At 55.9% G+C, this 25,180-nt stretch overlaps 8 protein-coding genes across 8 annotated transcripts; 2 read left to right on the top strand and 6 right to left on the bottom strand.

Annotated features, from left to right (window-relative positions):
- Nucleotides 1-466: 466 nt before the first annotated feature.
- On the bottom strand, nt 467-679 carry PHYSODRAFT_435830 (hypothetical protein; the record flags this gene model as incomplete). Its single annotated transcript, XM_009524027.1, has 1 exon — nt 467-679. A coding segment is annotated over one exon (213 nt), but the record flags the coding sequence as incomplete, so codon positions are not given.
- Nucleotides 680-772: 93 nt separating this feature from the next.
- PHYSODRAFT_420842 (hypothetical protein) lies at nt 773-1,354 on the bottom strand (the record flags this gene model as incomplete). Its single annotated transcript, XM_009524028.1, has 1 exon — nt 773-1,354. A coding segment is annotated over one exon (582 nt), but the record flags the coding sequence as incomplete, so codon positions are not given.
- Nucleotides 1,355-1,846, bottom strand: PHYSODRAFT_489443 (hypothetical protein; the record flags this gene model as incomplete). The annotated part of the gene is made up of 1 exon (XM_009524029.1): nt 1,355-1,846. A coding segment is annotated over one exon (492 nt), but the record flags the coding sequence as incomplete, so codon positions are not given.
- Nucleotides 1,847-2,525: 679 nt separating this feature from the next.
- PHYSODRAFT_496236 (hypothetical protein) lies at nt 2,526-3,245 on the bottom strand (the record flags this gene model as incomplete). Its single annotated transcript, XM_009524030.1, has 2 exons — nt 2,526-2,701; nt 2,822-3,245. Coding segments are annotated over 2 exons (600 nt in total), but the record flags the coding sequence as incomplete, so codon positions are not given.
- Nucleotides 3,246-5,150: 1,905 nt separating this feature from the next.
- PHYSODRAFT_327807 (hypothetical protein) lies at nt 5,151-6,409 on the top strand (the record flags this gene model as incomplete). Its single annotated transcript, XM_009524031.1, has 2 exons — nt 5,151-5,390; nt 5,426-6,409. 2 exons carry the CDS (start codon nt 5,151-5,153, stop codon nt 6,407-6,409), a joined length of 1,224 nt encoding a protein of 407 aa, XP_009522326.1.
- Nucleotides 6,410-14,743: 8,334 nt separating this feature from the next.
- PHYSODRAFT_327809 (hypothetical protein) lies at nt 14,744-16,239 on the bottom strand (the record flags this gene model as incomplete). The annotated part of the gene is made up of 3 exons (XM_009524032.1): nt 14,744-15,736; nt 15,833-16,096; nt 16,150-16,239. 3 exons carry the CDS (start codon nt 16,237-16,239, stop codon nt 14,744-14,746), a joined length of 1,347 nt encoding a protein of 448 aa, XP_009522327.1.
- A 1,773-nt stretch (nt 16,240-18,012) lies between these two features.
- PHYSODRAFT_396215 (hypothetical protein) lies at nt 18,013-19,191 on the top strand (the record flags this gene model as incomplete). The annotated part of the gene is made up of 1 exon (XM_009524033.1): nt 18,013-19,191. A coding segment is annotated over one exon (1,179 nt), but the record flags the coding sequence as incomplete, so codon positions are not given.
- An 801-nt stretch (nt 19,192-19,992) lies between these two features.
- Nucleotides 19,993-20,391, bottom strand: PHYSODRAFT_488572 (hypothetical protein; the record flags this gene model as incomplete). The annotated part of the gene is made up of 1 exon (XM_009524034.1): nt 19,993-20,391. A coding segment is annotated over one exon (399 nt), but the record flags the coding sequence as incomplete, so codon positions are not given.
- Nucleotides 20,392-25,180: the final 4,789 nt, after the last annotated feature.

Raw genomic sequence — 25,180 nt, forward strand, 5'->3', positions numbered from 1 at the left:
TCGGTGTTCATGGAGCCATTTCACGACAGGAAGGTGCCCGTTTCCGGCCGCGCCGTCCATGGCTGCAGTGGAGCACCCTTCCGACCGATTCTCGAGTAGCCACACGACAACTTCCAGGAATCCGTTGGTCGCCGCACCGTTCACAGCACGGATGGTGCAACTTTCTTCCCGGTTAAAATGCAACCACTGAACTATCTCCAAGTGCTCATTTGTGGCAGCGCGGTCCATGGCATCTGTGCTACAGCCCTCACTCCTGGTGTCGTGTAGCCATTTGACAACCTCCAACTGCCCATTCCCAGCAGCATTGTCCATAGCTGCAGTCGTGCAGCCCTCGGCTTTTTCTTCAAGTCGTTCTGGGGGATCGACCACACAGTGGCCTGAGGAAAACTTGATTAGCAGCGCCTCGCTGCCAGGGAGTGGCGTGGAGGTTGCCCAGTTGAAAACGCTGCTAAGCATGTTTGCCGAGCATACTGCGCGAAAGAGAGGCTGTTAGATCTTCCTTGAACACCGTGTATCTTTCGACGGCGTCTGATTTCCATCGGCCGAACATCTTGACGGCCAGACTGTCGATACCGGCGTTGAACAAAGCCGTCGCACCACCACTGCGTAGTGAGTGGGAGCCGAAATGAGCGGGGTCTTCTCCAATTGATGCCGCCGCGTACTTGAGAGCCGAAGCCACGTGAGAAACCTGGAGCTTTTCGCCCCGTGATACTTGGTATAACAGCGTGTTGGCGAGAGCACCGGTGGCTTGGTGGTGCTTCGTCAGAAACCAAGCAGCTTGGACAGGGCAGCACCACCCAGCCCCCGATCGCCGAAGTGTCCGTGTAGTTCCTTCACCGAATTGGTCGGTTTTCATGCCGCGAAAGCGAATCTTGACCTTCGTCGCCTGGGCTAGCGTCGTGCACGGCTTGTCAGAATCGTCTAGCACTGCGACGTCCTCCCTCGTGATGGCGAAAGGCTGTGACTTCCTGCCATTGGCAAGATACTCGGATCGCCGCAGCAAATAGAAGTAACCCAGGACCGTAGCGCCCCACAAAACTCGGTCGTGGGTGACGGAGAAATTGAGGCGGCGGTGTACTGCCCGCAGGATCTGGACTGTGACGGGGAGTTTCCTTGCGGATGACCTGTCATACCGTCGCATTCCGGTGATTGCCAATTTGTGTCCGGGCAACAGCCCGACGCTGAACCCGTGTTTGTACTGATGATTCCAAGAGATGTGACTGATCTTGGAGAGGATGGTTGAAGCTGAGTTCCCTTGATTTTGTCGGCCGAATCCGTAGCGCCAGCAAAAAACAGCGAAGAGTGCGAGCTGGTACGATTGCTGGGCTTTGTCGTTGGGGAGCCACGGGGAGAACTACATGAATTCGCACCCTCTGTCCATTGGGTCCATGTCCTGGCGTATTTGGCTGCTGACGAGTCGGCCAGAGACTTGGACTGAAGCTGGATGAGAATGTAATTCGGGAATTAGGCCAGCCATACGATGGACGTGAAGCGCGTGAGTCATCAGATGTCGATAAGCGCCTTTAACATCACCTTTGAGCAGCTTGATGGTGCAACACGGGTGTGCATGGGCCAGGAACTCGATTCTTGCCGCCAGTACTGTCACGTAGGTGTATTCGACTTCGGGTAGACAAGACTTGTCGAGTAGATCATTCGTCGATGCTCCTTTAGGAAATGACAGGTCGTGAATTAGTCTGACCTCTATGAGAGGATCTGCGTCGCTCTTTTCTACGGCTCCAAACGGACTGCATTGCACTGTGTCCCACCAATCCAGTATATCCGTGTCCACGACGAGAAATCTGCCGGTGTCTTGGCCCTTTCGAATGCTCCGGAGAGCTGAATTGAGGTGTCGAGTAAACGACGAGCGATTTTAGGGGCCCGACAGGCACGGTGCTGGTCCGCGGTCCATACTGGAGTTATACCATGAGACGCGATCTCGACCCTTTTAGAAGAAATTTCATTCTTTCGGGATCGAGAGCTTTGTTCGGCCGGCAATCGGTGCTGGTTTCATGGCGATACAGGCGCACAATATCAGCGAGGCCGAGGTGTTGCGCTCGAATGATCGCTGAGATCGACGTTTTCGCAACCATGTCGAGGCCGGAGGGCTCTGCGGGTGCGCGTGGTGCACTACGTATGCCAAGCTTACGATGTTCGACAGACTGACGAGCTTCCTCGCGTAGCAGATTTGCTTCGAGTAGGGAAGCCACACGCGCGGCCGAGTGTAGCGAGAGAGAAATGAGTCGAGCCTTCTGCATGTTCGACAAACGGTTTGGAAATCCGATGACAGGCTGGTCCATAGTGGAGGAAGCGCCGAAATCGCTCGGAGATGACGTCGAGCCGGGACTTCGTTCCAGACCAAACTGCCGAGGAAACTCGTCGCGAGCCGGGCTAGCCGCGAGCTGTGCGTCCGAGGTGGGGCTTTCACATGTACGCACGGCGGAGTGGTTCGCACCACTCTGTAAAACTGAACAACGAACATGGGGCGGTGTGAGGTCGAAGCCGACACTGCAGGTAGTAGTACGGCGTCATAACGAGGCATGCTCGGGCTTAAGCCCACCAAACCGTTCCGTGATTAAGTCTTTGACCAGAGGGTTGAGCGAGCCTGGAACAAAATGAGCTCGCTTGGCGGACAGACACGACTTCCCGTTATTTGATCTGCAACCAGCATTTGACAGGAAGCGGAGACAAAGTCGTTTCCCATCTTCGACGGGAAGTAGAGCGTAGACATCGGCTGGAATAGATTGTTCTGACTTCACCACGCACTGCACACGGAGCTGGCTACTATCACCCTGTTGTGGAGTCGAAGACGGCTTCGATGAACTTGGGAGTCGCTTGCTGTGCGGAGTGCTGAGCGCAGCTTGCAATTCGCGAATCTGGCGTTGCTGAATGTGGATGAGTATCTGACGAAAATCAGCATCTTCTTCGGAGCAGCGAAGTTTTATACGCGATCCATCACTGGTTTCCGCCTCCAACTCGATACGAAAACTCTCCAGAATGGAATTTATCCAGTACACCAGCAGAACGAGATCAGCTTGGTCCCACTTCATCTGCCTCAAACGAAACTTGGCAAACGTGACCAGGGTGTCGATTAGGTCCCGTAGCACCGATGAGAAGAACTCTGACGCGTATGTGGCGAGTGACTGGAGGGCGTCAATAATGTCATCGATGCTTCCTGCAGCAGGGGCTGCCGCCGCTGAAAAATTCTTCATATTGACTCCACTAGTCGCGGTCCACACTGCTTTGTCACTGAGGCGTGAAAGGCAAGAAGTGCATGAACGAAAGCCCCCGAACGCCGAACTCGATGGCAAACGCACGCCCCAAGACGCTTGGGAAGGGCTTAAAAAGCACAAAACCAGAGTTGATCAGCGCTTCGAGAAAAACGGACACGCTCTTACCTTGGTGGCGTAAAGCGGTAATCAGTGCGTGAATGCGTCGCTGCGTGACCGAGGGTACAAACGAATATTTTGACCGATGCTTGCTTTCCTGTTGCTCAGTGATCGTCTGCTGGGCGTCGTGACTACACTCTCCTTGTCGTTGTTGCACGGGGGTCATGGTCGACTGCCTACCGGGAAGTGCCTGCACAAATGAAGCTTCGTGTGCGAGGCTGCTTTGTACCACCGCGTCGGAACGAAGTTGCTCGGCCAGACCCGGACGGTCGATGAGGAGCTGCGCGATTTCGGCGTCCTTCTCGGCGTCTGTCTCCGGTTGCTGAGGTACGACACACTGCTTAGTCGAAGGCCGGTTCGCTGCCGTGTCCCGTGCCACGCGCTTACGGGAAGATGGTCGACTTGCTTGCGCTTGATCCGATGAGACTTCGCTGATAGCGGCATCGTCATCGTCCACCTCGGGGTCGAAGAGCTCGAGGCCGGGTGAGCTTTGTCTCGACACCGGATTGGTGGATTGGCTCCGAGCCCGAGTTGACGGAGGATTACAGAACGAAGTATCGACTGACGCTGGACCCCTTCATCGAAATAATACACGTAGTCTATGGCATGCTCCAGCGTAAACGTCGGCACCTCACCCGTCTTGGGATCGATTCAAGTACGAGTACTGTTCACATCTGGGAAGGATGATGGATCCACAAGGTCGGCTAAGATAGTAGAAACGTCGTTGGATCTGTCGATGCTGCCGGTGCCACAAATACGATCTAGGATCGTGTGATGAAGCTCGATCATGTCGTCTAAAGACCACTCTGAGGTCCCGAAGGAGGGTTGGAGCGAACTTCGGACGCGGTCACGGTGCAGTGAGTTGCCTCGGAGCGCTTGATGGACCACATGTGTCCAGCCGCATCGTGGAGGCCTTCGATGCGAACGACTCGAGGGCCTAGCTTCACGACCTTACAGTAACACGGAGCCTCCCATCCGAAGTTGATGAGGTCACTAGATATTTGTATAGGGACATAGGACTCATCATAGGATGGCCAGAACGAGGCCCCCAGGGCGTCAGAAAACTCAGTAATAAAAATACAGTCTTCCCCCAAAGCCAACAAGGGTCAAGTCCGACTTCGGTAAGTGTAGTTAGCTTATTGTAGTGCCTGGACACGCTCGGCTGCGTGTGGATGCCTGTCGGGTAGCTTATCGTGCATTGACCGAGAGGTTCATTGGTAGCTCCAAGAGTTGGCGTGGCCGGAGAGGCAGGAACAGTATTAGAGTATCGTTCAGTATATATTTGTGGGATTAGAGTGTCCCTGAGTGTAATAGTCTACCTACCGAGGTTTTACCTTGGTCCCCCTGTATAAGGCCTAACACGCCGGTACCCTTACTTCTGAGGGACTGCAGTGGGTTGCGCGAAAGCGGTACATAGTATCCTAGCCTTAGCTCGTGGCTAGTGGTACAGGTTTTTGGGTTGACCGAAGATAACCTAAGGTACCCAGAGGCGCTTGCAACCGACCCGGTGTAAGGGATCGTTCCTGGTCTTCAGGTTTTGATCCAATAAGCGCTTACCTTTGCGGGTTAGCGTGTTGTTGGTGTCTCTAATACCTTTTGGTAGAAGAGAACTTTAGTGGTATTACCACACCACAACTGGAGCCGCGACCCGGGATTGGAGTGACCTTCTGTGTGTCTTGGTTGTTGTAGGTCTTTACCCCCAACGAGCGAAGAGGAGAAGAAGGAAAAAAAGAGAAGTGAAGAAGAAGAAGAAGAAGAGAGAAGATGGCGAAGGGAGTCAAGTCAGCGGTACCAGCGACGCCGGCCAATTCGAGTGGAATGCGCAACGAGACTTCGGTGCGCTCCGGAAGCTCATTCTCGACCCCAACGACGGATCGGATGGAGTCGATTGACGAGCGTTCGGTGAGCTACGACACGGCGATTGATTCCTCGGACTCCAAAGAAGATGACGAAGGTGATGACTGGGATGTCCGGACTGCGATGTCCGAGAAGAAGATGACGAAGGTGATGACTGGGATGTCCGGACTGCGATGTCCGAGACTTCGGAAGCTGCGGTTGTGTCGGCAGGTCGCAGTGGAGGATCAAGGTCGATTACCCGCGACCTCTCCGACACGTTCAAGGACATGCCGGGCCCCGAGCCCGCCTACGACGCGGATGACGGCGCCACCGAGGACTTCAAAGCCTCGGTGACGGTAGGAGGGGCAACCTCCAAGCCGGTTGGCACTCGTCCTCCCCTCAACGGGGATACTCCGGCGGCCAACAAGGTCCTAGGCCGGTGCCTAGACCTGATGATGACCAAGAGCGAGTGGATGCAGTTGTTCTCCCCGAAGCAAGTCCGCCAGGCCATCTGGATGGACCTCGGAGGGGCGTTGGCTACGCCGATCAACTCAACGAGCACTCGGCACGTTGCGCAGAATACTGTGGACCTCCTGCGAGCTATGGGGTGCGAACCCCAGATCCTCCCCACGGAGACTGCGCTCGCGAGTCGGACGCCGACCGCCGCTGCCACGGCGTTAACCAAGTGGAGGAAGAAGCTGCGTAATGCCTTTGGAGTGGCAGACGTCAGTTCGCGAGGCCTAAGGACGCTTCGTTCGACCTCGGAGGCAGTAGACCCGTCGAAGGTCCCGCTACCAGCGACCCCTCGGAAGGGAGCCACTGATGACGGTGTCTTTGCAACCAAGGGCGAAGCCTCGCCGTACATGCAAGACTCGCACATGGTAACTCCACGATCTACGGACCGTAGTGAACGTCTGGCTAGGGAGAACGAGGCTGCATTCGCCACGCCTGACACGCGCGGAGCGATCGGTCGTCGGTCCGGCCGATGTTACGACCTCCAAGATGATTCGTCGGACAGCGACGATGACCTCGGGCTCGACTACTACGAAGGGGACCTACCGAGCGAATGGGCACGTCAGGTGCGCGAGCTAAGCGCGACCGACAACCAGAGCTCAACCCCAAAGCTCGAGATCGCCACGCATTTGCCTCTCGCCAACATCAAGCCGCTCTACGGAACGCGCGACTAGAGCGAGCACTCCGTGTAGTGGCTCCGAACGTTCATCTAAGAGATGAAGGGAACGCATGCACCACCCAACGAGTGGTGTATGCCGTTCGAACTTAAGCTCAGTGATGGAGCCCTGCACTGGTGTCGCCAGCTCCCACGCAAGACAAGACGCACGTGGCAGTTGCTGAGCGAGGCGTTCATCAAGTACTATTGCTCGAAGTTTTCCCAGTCTGCGAAGGCTCGGTACTACTCGGCCAAGCGAGAAGACAAGGAACACGTTTGTGACTACCTCAACCGGCTCAACGGCTACGCTCGCAACGCCGGTGTGCAATTTGAGAACGGTGGTCGCGACGCGAAGGCCCACGTGGACCACTTCTTGGTCACGTGTGACGACCGAAACTTAGAAGACCGTCTGTGCCACGTCCGGGTCAAGAGCATCCATGACCTCGAAGACATGATCAACGACATCCTGCGTCACCGTGACCGCAAATCGAACCGAGAATCGTCGTTCCGCCGCTCTCGGAGTCAAGATGATGGACGTCGACGCGATGCGAGGTCGAACGAGGATTCGCGTGGTGGCTACCGCCGCGAACGACGCTACCACGACGAAGACCGTCGCGAACGACGTCGCCGTGACAACGACCGCCGCAACGACCGCAGTGAAGACGACCGTCGCCGTGACCGACGTGATGGATCGCCGTACCAGTCCCGAGTCACTTTGGTTGACGCGCTGGCCGATGTGATGGCGGAATGGAACGTCGGAGGCTCGGTCGGTGCACGCAACGAGGCTCCATACGCCCCCCGACGTGATGCTTAGGCGAACGAGGATTACTTCGAGGACGAACGCCAATACTCGGACGACCAACGCTCGGACGAAGAGTCAGACGCTGATTACGACTCGGATGGGTCTACCGGACATGTCGCTGCCGCTAACGATGCTGAGCGCAGGGCCGCAGCCGAAGGAGCGTTCGCTCGGTCTGATAACCGACGCTTCAGGAACGGAGGAGGCCCGTCCAACCGTGAACGAGATGGTCGACGCCAGTATGGGCCGTGTGCCGCGTGCGGAAGCCCGTCCCACTCGGTACCGGCGGTTCAAACTGTGCAAACAGGTGCCCGACGCTGGGAAGTGTGAAGCACTCCACGAGCTCACCAAGCTCCTGAAGTCCAAGGTCAACAAGAAGGATCTGTCGCCAGAGCTGCAAAGCCTGGTGTATGAAAGCCATTTAAACTAGGCGGCCCGCCAACTGAAACTGGGTTGGTCCCAATCGGGCTGCCACAGTTAGCTGAGCCTGCTGTTGATGCGGACTATCTGTTCGCGTTCACGGGCGAAAGCAAACGGCCTGACGACCTGAAGAACAATGAACGTGTGAAACCGACGGAAAATAGAGAGAACCGGGACGCAAGTTTCGTTGAGATTGGTATTGATGAAGAAGATGATGATGAACGTGATGGACACCCGACCGAGGCTTTGATCACAAGTCTAGCCCAGATCAGGAGAAAACCTCGGTACCTCGTTTGGGCGGTGAAATTACTGCCCGGTGAGAAACTGGGGTGGTGGTCGTCCCAACGATACGACAAGAGGAAGCGAATGAGGGCTTTGGTCAATGGCGCAGTGGACGATGCGCGAACGAGGATACTCCTTGACACTGGAGCGAATGTTAGCGTGATTTCTGCGGCTACGGTGCGAGAAGTCCGGGACCACGGACAAAGTCTCGAAGTCCGCGGCATCAACCCAGGGGTGATGGAGACCCGGCGACGGGCGCTCGTCAAGATCACCCACGGGTGGGAGCAGGTCTACGAATTTGAAATGTGGATAATGGATCACAGTGCCGGGGTGGATGTGGTCCTTGGGATGGATTTCATGATCCCGGCTGGAATCCGGCTGGACCTATTTCATGGCACCGCACGCCTTCCGGACGAGGTCATGGTACCACTGCTAAAGTCGCAGAGTGCTGAAGATGACGAACCTTACGGCACGCAGCCTTCGTGTGGGCCGATCGAGGATTTGTACGTACCCGGTCGCGAGTGGCGAGAGTTTCGACTGCCGCGCCAGCGGCTACCTCGTTCGGAGTACGATGTATGGGTACGACGCACGGGCAAACTCGTGCCGACCGTAACGAGGTTTCGACTGGGGCAGCCGACGTGGGTTCGGCTCACCAATATTACGACCACAGCGGCACAGTGCGCCAAGCATGACTCCGTGGTGCTGTGGGTACCGCATGGTGAACTACCGCGAGAGACCGGCTACGCGAGGTTGGATCTAACAAGTACAAAGAGTGGCAGGTGTTGGCCTATTCAACGAGTCGTGATGAGACTCTGCAAGGACGAGAACGTCGTCTCTACGAGCTATGGCTGGCTGAACAGCCGCCTGCGGTCGAGCGCCAAACTTACCCGACGCCGCGAAAGATCCTGACGAGACCACCGGATGCACCGCCATGGCCAGAAGGCCGCCAACAAGCTCTATTGGATGATGAGTACTCGTCACTCGATGTACATGGCTACGACGACGACCCCAGGGTCAGTGAAGGCTCGGTCGATGTCGCTCGAGCTGATACAACCGATGTGGATCGTGCTGGTGGGTCGAACGATGGTTCGGACGACGAGGCCAGCCCGTCGGATGACTCGGACGTACCCGGAGATTCGCCGCCTAGCCGAGCGGGTTGCCTGCCCGTGAATCCGAACAGTGGTGCTGACTCTACCGGCCAGGGAGCGACATACGCCTCGGTTGCAGCATCGGAAGCCAGTGATGAGCCGAGTGATGGTGACAGCGTGACGAACGACGGTTCGGAGGATGACCTTGACGTGGTAGCAGTAGCCGAGACGACTACATGGGATGTCCTGCCAACAGGGACCGCTGCGTCCAGCCTGGAGCCCGAAGAAATGACGGCTGCGGTGTGTAGTAGCGAAGTCGACTGGGGTGAACACCTAACGACGTTCCTACCGAAGCCGGAACCTCCATCGCTGACGCCGACACTGTATTCCATGATTCGGATCTAAGTGCGATCGACGACCCCGAGCAGCTACTGAAGGCGGCCTATGTCTCGGTCATGCATGCCATGATTGCAGAAGGGTCTGGCGAAGGCGATGCCACAGTGAACGCCGTTTCGGAGCACGTCGCGAACGAGATTGAGCTTACCGACTACGCGCAAGAGCTGCGGACCTAACCGAAGCGTCGGAGACGACACTTGACTACTCGGGGCAAAACGTCCAGAGTGACGAACTCAGCGAGAAGCCACAGACGGCCCTGGTCGATGTGCTGAAGAACCACGAGAAGATCATGATTGCTAGCGGCAACGCCCTGCCACCTCCAGCCTACGGGGTCGTGTGTGACATCAATGTACAGGGGCACGCGCCAATCAAGCAGAAGGCTCGGCGGACCCCGCTTCGCTTCGTCGGTAAGCTGTACGAATTGCTGAAAGGTCTGCTGACGACCGGGCTTATCGACTTCTCGGACAGCCCATGGGCGTCGCCAATCGTCATCTTCCTGAAGAAGAATGGGGTGGATATCCGCCTGTGTATCGACTACAAACTCGTTAATGCGATCACCGAGATTATGGAGTACCCCATGCCCCTGGTCGATGACTTGCTGACGGACATGGAGGCGTACTTGTGGTTTTGCTCGCTTGACGCCGCTAGCGGCTTCTGGGCCATTATGATGACCGAACGAGCTCGGAAGATCTCTGCTTTCGTCTGCGCTCTGGGGCACTTCGAATGGTTGCGTATGCCTTTCGGCCTGAAGAACGCACAGATGACCTATCAACGCATGATTGACAACGCGCTTAGGGGCTGCGTCCAACCGAAGGGAGGGTGGTTTAAATTCTCGGAGCGCATGCGTCTAGCTGAAGAATATGACAAGGAAGCTCATGCTGGGGTGAATGAGGCTTCGACTGGCACGGCAAAGCCATTCCGGACCAAGTTCGAGGCCGACCGAGATAACTCGCTTGGTAAGGGAGCTGTAGCCGAACTAGTCAACAGCCCTATTACCGACATGTCCGCCAACGGGGAGCCCGATGACTCCTCATTGACACCAGTATTCAGTCGCCGATCATTCGTGGATGATATCTGTTTCGGTGCCGAGACTTTCGAGTCGTGCTTGGCGACGCTAGACCGATTGCTGGCACTGTTTGAAGAGTGCCGTATTAGTATCAGCGTTACGAAGAGTATCTTTGTGCAGTCCAAGGTAGACTTCTTGTCCCACGAAGTCTCGGCAGAAGGTATCCGACCGGACGCTAAGAAGCTGGCTGGGGTGACCGAGTTCCGTTCCCGTCAACGAGGAAAGGAATGCAGTCCTTCCTTGGGGCACTCAACTATTACAGTCGCTTCATCCAAGACTTCGCGGTCTATGGAGCAGCGCTGTACCAGCTTAAGGACGAGGACTTCCAGCCCGGGGGTGACCTCATCGCGGCCAAGCACAGCTTCGCGATGCTCCAACAGAAGGTTTCGGCAGCACCGATACTACGACACTTTGACCGGAAGAAGGAAGTGTATGTCATGTTGTTCGCCAACGAGTGGGCTCTAAGTTCCACGTTGATGCAAGAGCACGAGGGCAAACTACACCCCGTTCGCTTTTGCGGACGGGTTTTGAAGGATGCTGAGATGAATTATCACCCGGCCGAGAAAGAGGTCATCGCGCTTCTGCTGATACTGAAGGTGTGTTATACTCAACTCGTTGGACAGCGAATCCGGGTCTACACTCGGTTTTTGACACTCGACTGGGTCCACAAGTCCAAGACGTTGTTCGGCCGGGCTACCCAGTTCGCCGTCTTGCTGTCGCCGTGGCACCTGTTGGTCGAACGAGTCAAAGAAACCGACTGTTCGTTTGCTCAGCTACTTCAAGCCGACTTGACGAACTTCGTTGACTTGGATAAGTCACTGGCGTTGGTCAAACCCCGGACACGACGGTCACCAACTGCTCGTTTGGACCCGCATCTGCACTACGCACGCCTACCGCGGTCCTACCGAGGTTTCGTTATGTCGTTTGACGGGTCTGCGAAGACCAAGAAGAACGGTGGATACGGCAGTTGCTCGCGGATACTATGGAAGCTACCAGAGTGGACAATAGTGCTTGCTGCGAGCGCCTACCTCGAGAACACCACGGTCAACCTCGCTGAGTACACCGGGATGAACAACGGCGTCTCTGCTGCATTACAGCATGGAGCCGACGATCTAGTTGTCGTTGGCGACTCGTGGCTCGCGATCCAGCAAGCCCTAGGGGTGATAGCCTGTCGGAAGGAGTCATTGCTGCAACAACTTAGCCACCACCAAGAACTCACGGCCAAGCTTCGGTCGGTGAAGTACCTGCATGTGGTGAGAGAGTTTAACGCTGCGGCCAACTCTCTGGCAAGCGAGACTCTCGAGTGCAAGGAGTCTACGGTGGTATCGTCGGACGACCGAGTATTAGAGCTGATGAAGCTGAACCGTATCGCTGAAGTCATCTACGAGGCTGCTGACGATTGCGTCGTCGAGGACATACCCTCGACCAACACAGTATGGGCCGTGGTAACTTCTGCCAAACCTCGTAGCAAGAATTTTTTCGATTTTGTGCGAAGAGAAACCGACCGCTGACGGCAGAACGAGACTGAACCCGGACATGTAGCTGTGATGACCAGACGTCAAACGAGAGCAAAGGAGAAACACGTCCGGTTTGCAGATGAAGTCCCGGTCACCGATCAAGGAGACGCATCTCACCGAGTACAAGCAATCGTGTGCCGAACGAGTCTCAGAATGAAGCAGAAGCTTCACTGCTGCGTGCCGAGACGTCACCAGCCCCACCGAACGCAGAAGACATTGACCCGCTGGTAGTACAGGAAGAACGCCGAAGGAAAATCGTCTCCCCTCAAGATGAAGAGTTACGGTGGTCGAATCTGAAGGCAGTGCTCCGGGGAGATGATGCGAAGATTGGATACAGAGCAGCACGAGATGCATGAAAAATGGCGGGCCAATTTGTGTTTAGCGAGGACGATGTGCTATAGTACACAAGAACGAGCCGTCGTTCAAGTGACGACGAGCAAGCCGAGTTGAAGATGAGACTCGTGGTGCCCACAACGATGATCCAAGAGGTGTCATGACTCACTCGAAGGCGGTCATCAAGGTATTATCCGTACGCTACATCGAGCGGCGAGAGACTATTACTGGATCGGCCAGTATGCGGATGTGGAGAAACACGTCAAGTCGTGCCCTGACTGCAGTTCAAGTAAGAGCCGACCTCAGTTCCGCGGGTACTCGCCAGGGAACATCCTAGCCGAGAGACCCTTCCAACTAGTCTCTATGGAATTCGTGATACCGCTACCGAAGAGTCGCCGTGGCAACACGGCTCTCCTGCTATTCCAATGCTCATTCACGGGATTCGTGATGGGCAAAGCCATGTCTGACACTACCACCTTATTCGTTGCGCAAGCTTTCGAGGAGTGTGTCTACCGACGTTTTGGAGCACCGTCCTTGATCCGTCATGGCCGAGATCCTCGATTTATGAGCGAGGTCTTCCAAGCCTTCGCGGAAATGATGCAGTCTCGGTCGAGAGCGACCCTGAGCTACCGCCCGCAGGCCAACGGCCAGCACGAGAGATCGGTGAAGACGATCATGCAGTCAGTCCGCGTATACGCTGAAGACCCATTACAGCAGGATTGGGACGAGATCGCCGAAAGACTGATCTTCGCCATCAATAACTCCCGTGATACGACGAGGAAGGAAACTCCATTTTACCTCGTTCATGGGTGGGATGCACACTCGACGCTCAAGGCAATGTCCTCGTCACTCAAACGAGGCTTCGGTAGCCAAACTGACGCGCTAGCATGGCACCGAGAGGTCAACCGACAGCAGGAAATCGCCCTGAGGATGGCCAAGGAGTACCAAGGCGCGGAAAAGGCTCGGAGAGCTGAAGAGCACAATGCATCGCTTGGCAGGAAGGAGAAGGAAGCTATGGCAGGCGTCAATGAGAATAGAACCTCGGTCGACCGGGCACCGAGTTCCCCTGACCATAGTAGAGCTGCAGTGACGACAACGAGGTTTTCTTTGCAGCTCTGGAGCAGAGTGTGGCTGTACTTGGGGCGGGCTCGGCCAGGACTGACCAAGAAACTAGCCCATCGGTGGCACGGACCGTTCCGCGTGAAGAAGAAGGTCGACGAATTTGCGTATGAGTTGGAATTATCCGACCGAAGTGGATACCGGTTCTACCCGGTGGTGCATGTTTCACGACTCAACTCAGTGGACGAGTTCGAAGGCCGACCGAGGGTTCGTTTGGCTCGTGAGGTCACCAAAGACACTCGTCTTGACTTCGACGAGGAATTACTGTCTGAAGACAGTTTTGAGCCGGACCGCCTGGACGGCGAGTATGAAGTCGAGGCTATCCTCGATGACCGGACACTGTTGTCAACGAGCACTCACCGGACCGTCCGAGAGTTCAAGGTGAAGTGGGTCGGCTATGACGAGCCGACATGGGAACCAGCGTCCAATCTCTCGTGCGGTGGCCTCCTGTACAATTACCTACGCCGGAAGCGAAGCGACCGACGTTTGCAAATGGTCCAGGTGGCCGACGAGGAGTAATTCTGCGCCCCAACGAGGATTGAACTGCTCGCGGGGGCTATCCAGCCCGCGATGTCAGACGAACGAGGCTACTGGAGATGATGATTGAACTGCCTGCGAGGGCTATCCTGCTCGCAGTGACAGACGAAGAAAGTTACTGGAATCTGCATGTTACGTGTTAAGTGAACGAGTCACGAGGGAATGGAGATATCGGAATGGAGCCAGGAACAACGGAAGACGCAAGCAAGCCTCGGTCAAACACTCAACAGACGAAACAAGTGATGATAAAGCAAATGGGAGGGCGACCGAAGCTTCGGACGCAGTGATGGCCATGGAAGTAGCACGAACAAGTGCGCTCGACTTCGTGGTTGAGTATGGAGTTGATGGTGAAATGGGTATGCAAGCTGTCGACGCCGGATACCCGCAGCGGACCGGGTGTACAGTTGTCAAAATTGGGTTGTCATGCGAAAACATACCCGCAACGGGGCTAGCGTAAGTATGCCCGATCTTCCGCGAATCAAGTCCGGTCTTCAACGAGCATAAGCACGATCTTCTTGCAGGGAGACAAGACGAAGACCGGCTGCCGCAGCTACGAACCAAGCCTCGTTTGAGGCAGCCACAGCGGTCGAGGGCAGAGAGGAGGCTCTGGAAACCGCGACCGAGTATTGAATGCGATGTGCGTTGACGAGAGAAAGTTTATGAAATGGAACGAGCAACTTGACGTTATTTTGGATTGGGATAGCACATGCAGTGTCGCCTAAAGCGCCACGAACCTCGGTCGACATTGGAAAAGAACGTGCACGAAACGGTGAAGCTGGAGCGGGGCCTAACAAGGCTAAATCTCCATCACAGCCTGAGCCAACATGCCCAGACTTGACCCGGCGGCGGAAGAAGCTTCACCCGACTCCTTCGTCTCCTCATCGGGGCTTAGAGAGCGAGAACGACGAGCGTTTGCGAACTCGGCCACCCATGGAGCGACTACCATCGAAGTCCGCAGAGAAGATTCAACCACGACCGACGACGCCACGGTCTCCCGAGTCGACCCGTTGGGGACAAACAACGGGACGTCGTTGCAAGGGGCGAAAGCCGTGTTGTAGGGGTGGTCTGCCGGCGCTTGGAACCAACAGTTACGCCACGGCTCGCGGGCGTCCACGTCCGCCACCTCGGAGACCCAGTCGTCGGTAGTGGGGACCCACTCCATCACCTCGAACGAGTATTGCAGGTACGACGGCTCCAGCAAAACCTCGGTGCGGTGTTGTTGAGGCTGTCTGTCGTACGTAATGGCCCCATTCCACACCCTGTGGAGCATCTGGTCTCGGAATCGGTCTGCACGATAACTGCGATCTCGGTGGTACTTGGACCACGCTTGTCGAAGCGCTAGGACTTGCACATTGCGCTGACCGAGGGCTCTGGCGAGGTTATCGATATACGCCCTGACGGCTTTACCCCTAATCCAGTGGCGACGCTCCCACAAGGCGAAACCAAGGTCGCCCCTCTCGGTGGAGTGGCAGGAGTACCCCTGGAACTGCCGCCGTAGGCGAACGAGTAGAGCTCGACCAGTTGCACGACGGGATATAGCCACCGAGGATGGAAAACCCGTCGTATCGATCAAACAAGGCTCATCTGGGAAAAGCTGGCGCAACGCTTGGAAGGGGTGAGCAGGATCCGTCCACAAGCCAAACTCCACGATCCCATCCACTGAACTGGGGGCGACCAAGTCGTCCTCAAAGACGAGGGGGACACTGGCGTTTTGGATAAGATGCCAGCACTCCGACGCCCCGGGTGCCGTGAAACCCGGCTCCAGGAACATGGTAGCAAGACCACTGAGCTAACGGGATCCAGGAGCTACATCAGAAGCGTCAACCACGGCTGGGGCAATCGAGGCAGGTCCAGTCCTCGGTGAAGCTGTCACCGTTACTGTTACCATCGCCCGAGCGTGAACAGAGGCCGACCGAGTGTGGAGTCGACTCGGGAGTGACACGGTGGCCGCTTGTGAGGCTACAGGAACCCTGGTCGCAGCAGCCAGGGGAGAAGGAGCCTCCGAAGGAGCGACAGGTTGCGCCACCGAGGTTTCCTCTCTTTCGTCGGGGCCGAACATCTCCAGGAACAACGCTTCGCGGTCCTCGGAGGTCTCGGACTCATGAGGCGACTCACCGTTAGGCGAACGGTCTGGCGGGCCGCCAGAGCCCTCGGTGACCCCAGCAACCGATTCTCGAGGGGCACGGCCAACGCCGGCTGTACCAGACGAGACTGGCGGAAGAATGGAAGTCGCCGCCGAAGGCGAAACTTCGGATGGAACCTCGATGACAGTACCTGAAGGCTCGGTAGCATGTGGCTCAGAGTGCCCCAGAGGATCAAATTACCCTGAGAATCAACCCACTACTACCATGATCATGCGCAGGAGGCCGCTAAACCCGCTAAAAGTGTGGCTTTGTGGAGATACACACGAGCCTGCAATACAGCAGACTTGTTACCCAGAGTGCTGCACGGAAACCCAGAGTGCCGCACGATGACACAGAGTTCACCTCCCTGAGTGCAGGTGACCCAGAGTTCCAAAGATGATTCTCTGGTTTGGACCATAAATCCAGACTCACTATACTGAACTGAGGTGTTTCCCGAGCCAACACCCAAGAATCCCCACCGTTCCCCAAGATTCCTCATAATTCCCAGGATTTCAGAAGATGGCCCTGAGTGTCACCTGGTTTTCAGGGATTCGAGTCAGTTCGAAGTCAGTCTGCAATCAAAGTGATGCGTGACCTTGAAGAACCGTCATGGATGCATAGACTGGATACTTTCGAGGAGTCGAGAGGGAGTCCTGCACCATACTAAACCAAGTCTAAGGACCCACAATTGGCACTTTCGACGCCGTGCGACAATGGATTCGCAAGCCGATCGCAAGTTTGGACCACTGAACCCAAGGTATACTCGAGACAAGAACCCCAAGCATAGTGAACAGAAGATATTTGCCCGAAGAAGAGAGAGAGAGAGAGAGAGAGAGAGAGAGAGAGAGAGAGAGAGAGAGAGAGAGAGAGAGAGAGAGAGAGAGAGAGAAGTAGCTGATAAAAACCAAACAGAGTTCAATTTTCCCTGTACTGCGCAAGTGACTTCGGCCAAGCCTGCCGACGGAAATCCGGAGGACCCGATACTACGACCGCGGGACGCTAAGGGTGCATCAACGGCGAAGGACAGCCGTCTGTGTGGACTCCACCAACTCAAGTCCAGTTAGGTGGGGACCAGCGACGGATTTGAGCTTCCTGGAGTGATCCATCTATTCCATATCCTAGTTGGGTCGCTTGCTGTGCTCGTGGTAGCCCATTTCATATTATTCCAGAGGGTATTCTGGGGTGCTAGGTAGTTGCCTCCAGGATTTTGTATTGACTGTTTGTGTGAAGGGAAGGTAACTGATAGTGATTGTATTTCCTCTTTTATTGGAGGTGGTGCGCGTTTGTGTGAGTCTCAGGGGAGCTAGGCCCCTGAATTTCAGACTCGAGTGAGCCTAGTGTGTGCGTGACCCACCGTCCAAGGGTCCAAAAGAATAAGTGAGGGCTAGTTGTAGTGTTTGTATACTCTGTATTTGTTGGTTTTATCGAGCTAGGAGGGCATTTGGGTAAGGTGTCTTCTGAGTTCCAAGTCCCAGAGTTGAGTGAAATCCTGGACCCTGAATTCGTGATATTCTGGGTTTCAGGGGATCTGATTCTCTGGGTTTGCCTTTTGGTGTGGAGGTGCGTTCTGAAGTAGACGTGCGCTCCCGCACTACTTCGAGGCTACATTTACAACCGGTGGAGTGCCGTTCCGTCGAAGACAAACAAGCCGACAGGGATTACACAAGGTACCCACGCCAACCAAGGCGTGTGATTCTCAGGGTTTAAAGCTTTGCGGCTACGAATCTCACGGTCTATCTCCTTGCTGTTGACTCTCATGTCGATTCTCTGGGTCTACACCCTGGGGAACAGTCTTGGGCTGCGCTATACGAACCCCCTGGGCGACAAAGGTTTCATCGGCCTCGCCTCAGCTGGTGCGCGTGCCCGGATTCGATTGTCGAGGGTTTCGCCGGAATCAAGTGTTGAAGAAGTGCTGAGTGCCCGTCAACTTCAAGCTACCAAGATGGCTGGAGGACGAGGGGCGAAGAAGAGTGGACGCGGTGACGGAGGACGCGGTGAGGCGTCACGTCAGTCGCGTCGTGTTCATGGTATGGAGCCTGAGGAGCACAAGGACCTGGAAACAGTCGTCCGCGACGCTCGGAAGGCGAAGAAGGCTGCTCGCGAGAGCGAGGCAGTGCAAGGTGGGGACGTCGAGGCGTCTGCAGTTCAAGATCAGCCTGCTGCTGGATCGCAAACCCAGGAGGAAGCAGTTTCCCCTGAGTTCCAAGGTTCGACGGAGGTGAATTCTGGGTCGCGGATGCCTGAAGTCCCAGAGGAGCACACCCGCGAGGGTGGTGCTCAGGCGTCTGAGGGAGGCGCCAATGCGGTTGATCCCCCGGAGGTGATTGACTTGGTCTCATCTTCGGACGAGTCTGATGTGGAAGTGAAGTCGGAGCCCGTGCGAGCGAAGGAGGAGGCGAAGACTCAGAGTTCCAAGGTGAATTCTGGGTTCGCACCACCTGAACCCAGAGTTTCAGCGCCAAGCTCGCAAGCGGCACCCAGGAAAACGCCTGAAAGCGACATCCGGGAAGCTGCTGCGCCTGCTCCGGAATCGGGAGCAGCGGCGTTGGACACTGATAACATGGTGCTGTACGTCCGACGTGAAGTTCGACGCTGGGAAGAGGTGAATCCTTGGAAGGTGACGCCCCCAAGTGTCGTCTATGAGTGGCCGACTCCGAAACCGGACGCTAACTCGTACTTCGCGACCGCATACGCAACAGGGGACTACTTCAAGTGGCATTTGTCTCTGACGAACCAAGATGAGGCCTGGATCGCGGAGTTTCACCTCGCCCGGTGGGGCGTCAGAACTGCCCAGGATCTCATGGCGACTACGATTCCCCAGAGCATCATGACCACACGTGAGTGCATCGCCATTCTGCAGACTCTGTTCTTCAAAGCCGGATTTGAGTTTGTCAACTTGATCCCTGGCTGGTCTTCGACGCGTGCTTCCAGAATTCCAGAAAGTCTGGTGCGCTATGTCATGGAGGAAACCCAGAATTCCATCGCCGTGGAACTGGTCGAGTGGAGATTTGTGATAGCTGGCGTGCCTTTCAAGGTAAACTCTGAAGATCACACCGCACCAAGCGCCCAAGAGCAAGCACCAAGACTGGACTACCATAAGGAAGACGGAGACGGTGATCTATTGATGACGGACTACGATGCGGATCTACTGGGCAGACAGTTTGTCCTGAGATTCAGAGTCGCTGGACTCAGAATTTCACGGAGCCCACGAGGGTCGAGTGATGGTGAGCCGCGATCCAAGCGCACTCAGCATGGACCGCCTCGTCCGCAAGTCCCGCCAACGCCATCCGCGCTGTCTACACCGTCGCTGTCCTCTCTTCCAGCGTACAAGGCTTTGACTGGTGCCTCGCTTCAGAATTCCACTCCCCTGAATTCCATGTCCAATGGACGTGATTCGCTGGAGGCGGAAGCCAAGGACGCTACCCCAGGCGCGGTGTCAAGTGTCATCGGTACCTCGCGCGCTTCGGATGAGAGTACTGCCTCGGGCGTTCAAACGTCTTATGGTAGCTCTTCATCTTCGTCGATGATGTCGCTTGGACAACGAGTTGGAGCTCTAGCGCTTGTGGCCCAGAGTGCCGGTGGCTTCGCAGCTGCCGGTGATATTGGATTTCAGGTCACCCGGACAGTCATTCCGTCGCGTCTTGTGTCAGTCGACAAAGATGACGTTGAGATGGCATCGTCGGTGCACTCTGACCCAGAGATCGCACCCAGGAAGGCCGGTCTCCCCAGGATTTCAGCCACAACTTCCGAGCCGAAACTCAGGGTTGCTGCCCCGATTTCCGGATTTGGTGGTCCAAGGGATGTCAGCGCCGATGAGCGGAGTCAACACCAGAGCTCTAAGAGCGAGGTGCGCTCTCGACGCTCGACGAAATTCAGAAAATCAGCTGCGTCGAGCCGCTCGAGTGGATCCAGGAATCTTGGGTCAGTTTCGTCCGTGTCCGCGAGGTCTGGGCCCGCCCAAATCGAGCTGAACGTCTTGCGACAACAGCAGGAGTGGCAGGCCCGCATGGAACAGGAGCAACGCGAGTTTCTCGCCAGAGAACGCCTGGATGCCTTGGAGCGCGAGCGCCTCAGGGAACAACGTGACCTGGACGCGCGTCGCCAGATCCAGGAACTTACGGATCGCTTGGTCCACGCTGAGATTGCCCGAGGTGAAGCGGAACGGCATGCGCAGGACGTGGAGGCTCGCCAGACCCAGAGTTCCACTGAAACTCAGGGGATGACCCAGAGTATCACGGAAGCTGTACGTCTTGAGCGTGAGCGCCTGGATGCCGCCTACGCCGAGCGCTGGCAACAGCGCGAAGCCGACTCGGAGAACGCGCTGGGTTTCCGAGACCTACGCCGGTTGGAAGGAACAAATGTCAATTATGGAGCAGAAGGTCCAAGAACCTGAGGCGGAGAAAGAGCGAGAGCGGGAGTCTTCCGAGAATATCCAGCGCTTCCACGCCGGCCAAGTGCGCGACCTTCGTGCAAAATCGGCCCAAGTTCAAGCGCGACGCGCAACCGCTATCCCTGATTTGGCAACAAATGTGAGGTCGTCAGCGCCTCTGAACCCTGAAGTTGCAACCCTACCCCAGAAATCCAGTGGAGTAATCAGTGGAAACGCAAGTGTCGCAGGCCAGAGGGGAGACAGCTGATCCGAAGAACACTTCCGAAGTTGCCGCCTCCCAGCTAAGAGCAACCCTCGCGCAGCCTTCCGCCGACACTTCCGGCAGAATCGCGCGCGTCAAGCGAGGACATGGCGCTACGGAGACCAAGGTGACGCAGGATGTCAAGCTCGAGCCTGTGTCTCTGGGGAAGACGTCGGATCCCAGGAGAACAGCGACCTCTAAGGCCTCACAGGACTCTAAAACAGGCTCCAAGCGCTCTGCACCCAAGAAACACCAGCAGAAGAAGAAGAAGCGTCAGGATGTAAATCCACCCTCGGACTCAGATCCAAGCTCCGATTCCAGCGATGATGACTCGTCCTCTGAGAGTTGGGATGACAGTTCGGACGGGAACCCTGGGGTTAACCTGACGAAGGCCTCTACGGCTCAAGCTGGCACTACGCTTCTGACGTTCAGACCGTACATCAACTCGAATACTCTGGGTGAGTTCGATACTAAGGCGTCACTCAGGGAACGCGTGCATTGGTGGGAGCGTTTTGCGAACATGGCGGCTCAGGGAGGTTGGTCTACGAAGATGCGAATTCAGGAACTCAAGTTGAAACTCTCGGGAGCTGCGCGTGACTGGTTCAACCAGTTGCCCAAACACACTCAGCGTGACTGGAAGGAGTTGGCGTCTGCATTTAGAAAGAAGTACTGCAAAGCGCGCTCGTCGTACTCTGAACGCTACTTCACGATGGAGATGAAGAACCCAAAGAGGCCCTGGATTTCTTCTACCGTCTGTATACCGCCGCTGGGAAAGCTGACATTGACTTTCGCAAGTCTTTGAAGTGCCTGGAGAAACATATCTGGAGGTTCATCACGAAACTCAGGGACACGCGCCTCAAGACGTCGCTGCAGGGCCAGAGATTCAGGAGTATCGCTGATCTAGAGTACGCTCTGGAACAGGACGAAGATGTCTGGAGTCGCAGCGACCATGATGCTCCGCCACCCAGAGTTCGTGACTTTCGTGCCGACAACATTCCTCAGGGACGTTTCAAGCCGAAGCGACAAGGACGTGCGTACGTGACTAGGGGCGTTGTCTCTGACTCTGAGTCGGACGAAGACCCTGAAATTCACGCGCGTTTCCAGGAAATCACGGACAAACCCCGAGTTTCAGCCCGAAGTGCGAGCGCGAATTCAGGGTCAACTCGTGAGATCTCTGGAGAAGAAGCTTCTACGCCTAGCGCTGGGAGCCTGGCGAGTATGAAAGGTGCCGAGTGGACTCAGACGCTGACGAACGAGGTCTATCGCGTGATGGATGACATGGGATGGCGTCCACCGAACGCCCAACCAGGACCGAACGCGAACTCAGGATTCCGTTCCCCTCGCCGCGAAAAACCGAATTGGGACAAGTTCTGCGAGAAGTGCGGCAAGTGGGGACACCCAGAGGAAACCTGCTGGAAAGACGTGAAGTGTGATCGCTGCCTTGAAGTGGGTCATCCGACTCACTTGTGTCGCGCGCAACCGTGCGAGAACTGTGGCAAACTAACTGCATCTCGGGAAACCGTGTGAAGACTGGAAGACACTGGAAGCTGTGAAGAAACTCGCCCGCCAAGGTGCACTGAAGGACATGCCGAGCCAAATCCTGGATAAACTCCAGGATGGCGAAGCAAACTCTGGGAGTCCGTCAAACCAATAAGCCCGCTGGGCGGGGACCCAGTACGCGCCGGGCTGAAGAATGCCCCAGAGTTATGTGTTCTAGTGTATGTAGGCCCGGAGCTGAGAACAAGAACCCAAAATAACCAACAATGCATGACTATTTTGACTCAGGATTTCATGACTTCCCCTGAAAATCAGCATCCTGAACAAGCGAACTCTGGGTCGGTGAACTCTGAAGAAATTGTGGAATTCAAGCTGAACCCTGGGGAGCGCCACGGATGGTGGGAAAACAATGATCCTGACCCAAAGAAACGTGATGTGGCGATGGTGCATGGTGCTGTGAACGACTGCCGGACGAGAGTTCACCTGGATACCGGTGCGACTGTGAATATTGTGAGCTTCGACTTAGCGCGTAAGCTCGGACTCACACTCAAGTAGCACAAGCAAACCAAGGTGTCTGGCATGGGAGGCGTTCCGACGTACATCGGTGCCAGTGCTCAGGTGAAGATTACTCTCGATTCGAGGGTGATATATCTCCTGGATGTCTGGATTGCTAACATCGGCGAAGGGATCGAGTACTTCTGGGTATGAGTTTCATGTTTGCAGTGGGAGTGAGGATCAGTGTTCGCGAAGGTCTCGTGACACTTCCGGATGAAGAGGCGATCATGATGTGTGGATGGACTCCAGAAGATCGCCTGGGTAACGACATGCCCGTGGGGGAATCCAAGGTGGTTAGGATTTCGTATGGACCGACGAACCCGCAGCGTGAAGCTGTGTGGACAGGCCGAGGTGACCGCTGGGTAACGCACCTGATTTATGCTGCGAGATCCTGGCCGGTCGCTGTGAAGGTGGTCAACATCTCGGACAAGGACGTCTGGATTCACAACAGAACGCCGGTCGCCCGAACCGTAGAGTATGGCTTCTTCCCACGTGCCGGACGCTTTGTGCGCCCTGGTTCTTTTGCGTACCGGGAGTGGCAGACTCTTATTCTGGGGAGTGTTCAGTCGCGTGAGGGCAGACTTCGTGCGGAACGCCTGGCTGCGCTGGAGCCACCCTTTGTCGAGACCCCAGAATATCAGTGTCCTTCGAAGAATCTGCCGCGACCTGCAAAGGGCCCCGACATGGCACAGCTTGCCTCGATTCTCAGGAAACCGAAGACTCGTCGCGTGCACTTCGCCGAAGACGCTGCAACTCAGACTGAAGAGGTGCCCCCTGAAGACCCTCCTCAATTCCGAGACGTTGCTGTTGATACGAGTGACTTAGGTGACGTTCTGAAGGATGCGGTGACCGATGTTGCCTCACAGACTGTTGGAACGCCAGAGTGCATGAGTCCTGAAGATGATACGGCCGGTGAAACCCAGAGTTTACAGGTTGAAGTTGGCAGTGATTCTCAGGGTCAGCGGGGCTACGAAGGTGATTCTATGGGATTCGATGTGGATGACGACGATTCTCAGGGTGCAGTTGAAGATTACTGGGATATCCCGATCTCAGGGATGCCGGGAACGCCGTTGGAGAAGCTGAAGCAGGAATATGAGCGCAACATGCGGCTTTCGACAGAGGACCTCGACTACGAGCCTGCGGTCTACATACGTGAAGGAAGTGAATTGCTCTCTCAATTGCGTGACCAGTTGGTTATGCTTCCTGAGATGCGTGACTTGACCCATAGTGCAAGGTCGAGGAGGCAGATGTTGGAGTCCACGGGAAAACGACGCCCGAGATGGAAGACCAAGTGAGGCGAATTCTGGAATATCATCGGAAGATCTTCTTGGGAGACGGCAATGCAGCTCCCCCACCTGCCCGTGGATTGGTTTGTGACCTGGGTGTAGGCGACGCTAAACCTGTTGCCCAGCGTCCAAGGTCCATTGCACCACACCTGTGGACTAAGGTGTATGAACTTCTGAAGAAGCTTCTGGAGAACGGGCTGATCGAGACTTCTACGTCCCCCTGGGCATCTCCAATCGTGATCGTGGCGTCGACATCCGGATGTGCATCGACTATCGCGTGGTGAATGGCTTCATCAAGCTCTCACACTATCCGCTGCCGCTTATTGATGATCTTTTGATTGGCTTTGAGTCGGCGATGTGGTTTATGAGCTTGGACATGGCGAGTGGTTTCTGGGCTATCAAGATGACCGAGAGAGCCAAGTCGATCTCTGCGTTCGTCTGTCCCTATGGGCACTACCAGTGGGTCAGGATGCCGTTTGGCCTCAAGAACGCGCCGCTGATCTACCAGGCAGTTCTCAACGACTGTCTGTGGGGATTTCTGCGACTTTCCCCTGAGGAAGAAGCTGAGGTCGACCAAGATGTCTTGGACTTTTTGGGGTTGAACTCTGGGGGACCCAGAGTTTCAAGTGAAAATGCACCGCGACTTTCAGTGTTGACGGATGAGATGACTGTTTTTCAGCGTAACATCCCGGCTCCCTCTCAGATGGGCCCTGTCCTGGGTCGAAGCTCGTATATCGACGACATCGCCCACGGTGCGCCTACTGGGGAGCAGCTGTGCCAGGATCTGAACGCGCTGCTCTCCCGACTACGTTACTGGAATATCTCTGTGTCTCCCAAGAGCGAATTCGGGAAGTCGTCCATTCCGTACCTCTCTCACGAGATTAGTGCTGAGAGCATCCGAGCGACCCCTAAAATCGCGAAGGGGGTCCAAGACTTGCCGTTCCTGACGACACTGAAAGGCGTCCAGAGTTTCATGGGGAGTCTAAATTACTACAACAAGTTCATTGAGGACCTACCCGTGATCGCGGCCGTCCTGTACGAGCTGATGGAGGAATAAGTGGAATTCAGGAAAGACCTGTCGAGAGCCCAGGAAGCCTTTGAAATCCTGAAGCGCAAGATTGTTTCGACTCCGTTGCTCAGA

The sequence above is a fragment of the Phytophthora sojae genome (genome assembly GCF_000149755.1).
Source record: "Phytophthora sojae unplaced genomic scaffold PHYSOscaffold_3, whole genome shotgun sequence".
Lineage (NCBI taxonomy): Eukaryota > Oomycota > Peronosporomycetes > Peronosporales > Peronosporaceae > Phytophthora > Phytophthora sojae.